At 63.3% G+C, this 1185-nt stretch overlaps 1 protein-coding gene across 2 annotated transcripts in view; it reads left to right on the top strand.

Moving 5' to 3' along the window:
- The first annotated feature begins 388 nt into the window (after positions 1–388).
- The window catches only part of Rp9 (RP9 pre-mRNA splicing factor), a 31274-nt gene continuing 30477 nt past the window's right edge, over positions 389–1185 (top strand). Inside the window, exon 1 of one of the 2 annotated variants that reach the window (XM_028763927.1) lies at positions 389–632. In XM_028763927.1, coding sequence (XP_028619760.1) covers positions 505–632 — 128 coding nt within the window. In that variant the 5' untranslated portion in view covers positions 389–504. The remainder of the gene's footprint in view (positions 633–1185) is intronic. The other variant, XM_028763926.1, reaches the window with a different exon arrangement.

Below are 1185 nucleotides of genomic sequence, written 5' to 3'. Positions count from 1 at the left end.
CCCCCCCCCTATATTATACATGGAATTAAAATCTTTTCTCTTTTTCCTTTGTGACAGGGTCTCCCTGTGTATCTCTGACTGGACTAGGCCGGCCTCGTACTCACAGGTCGGTCTGTTTCTGCCTCCTGAGTGCTGAGATTAAAGATCTTTGACAACTCACTCACCCGCAAATACTTAAAACCTTAACAATATTAAAATAAATAAATAAGTAAATAAAAGCAAGGCGTCCCAGAAGTGGGTGTGGCCTGCAGGCGACTTAGAGGGCCTCCGGAAGCCCTCAGGCCCCGCCCGCCCTCGCCTGCCCCGCCCAGGCTCCGGCCCGGCCCCGCCCAGGCCCCGCCCCGCTCCTCTCTTCTTAAGTTCCCGCAGGCCTCGGGGGCCGCCCGGGCCTGGTTGTTCGTTCCCGGCTGGAACTCTGCGGCACGGGCCGGTGGGACGTTGGTGGGGTTGCTCTGCGGGGCGAAAGAGGTGTCTGTCCACCTCCTAAGCCCGCCTCAGGTCGCGATGTCGTCCGGGACGGGATCTCGGCGGCCGCGGGAGCCGCCGGAGCATGAGCTGCAGCGGCGGCGGGAGCAGAAACGGCGGCGGCACGACGCGCAGCAGCTGCAGCAGCTCAAGCACCTGGAGTCCTTGTGAGTCGGCGGGACCGGGGTGCGGGCGGTGGGGGCCACAGCCATCGGGTGGGCGTCGCGGCCTGGCGAGCCCCGGGCTCCCTCGGCGCGAGGGCGGCGGAAGGACGCGAGAGGGAGGCCGGCCACTGTCCCCGTCACCGAGAAGGTGCCGATTCGCCGCGTCCGGAAGCCGAGCTCGGAGTCCCTAGGCGTCGTACGACGCCAGCCTCCCGTCCTCTACCACCGACGGCACCGGAGGGAAGCTCAGGGTGGGAACTGCGGGAGACACGCGGGAAGGCGGCGGACCCCGCAGCTGGGCCTGAGGGTGGAGCCCGATGACCTGCGACGCTTGTAGTGTAGAGTCGTGTGTAGGTAAGGGAAGGTGGCAGGCCTCCGGTCCGCAGACTAAACCCGGATAAAACTCAGAACCAGGGAGGAGAGGTTTGGGGACGCCGAGCGTGGTGAGGACGGGACTTGTAGGAGATTGTAGGAGAGGTTTATTTGTTATACAGACAAGTCTCTCCGTGGTGTGTGTGTGTGTGTGTGTGTGTGTGTGTGTGTGTGTGTGTGTGTG

The sequence above is a fragment of the Grammomys surdaster genome, unplaced genomic scaffold (assembly GCF_004785775.1).
Source record: "Grammomys surdaster isolate TR1022 unplaced genomic scaffold, NIH_TR_1.0 140, whole genome shotgun sequence".
NCBI lineage: Eukaryota > Metazoa > Chordata > Mammalia > Rodentia > Muridae > Grammomys > Grammomys surdaster.
Note: the sequence above shows the minus strand (reverse complement) of the source record. Positions and strands in the feature narration are given on the sequence as shown.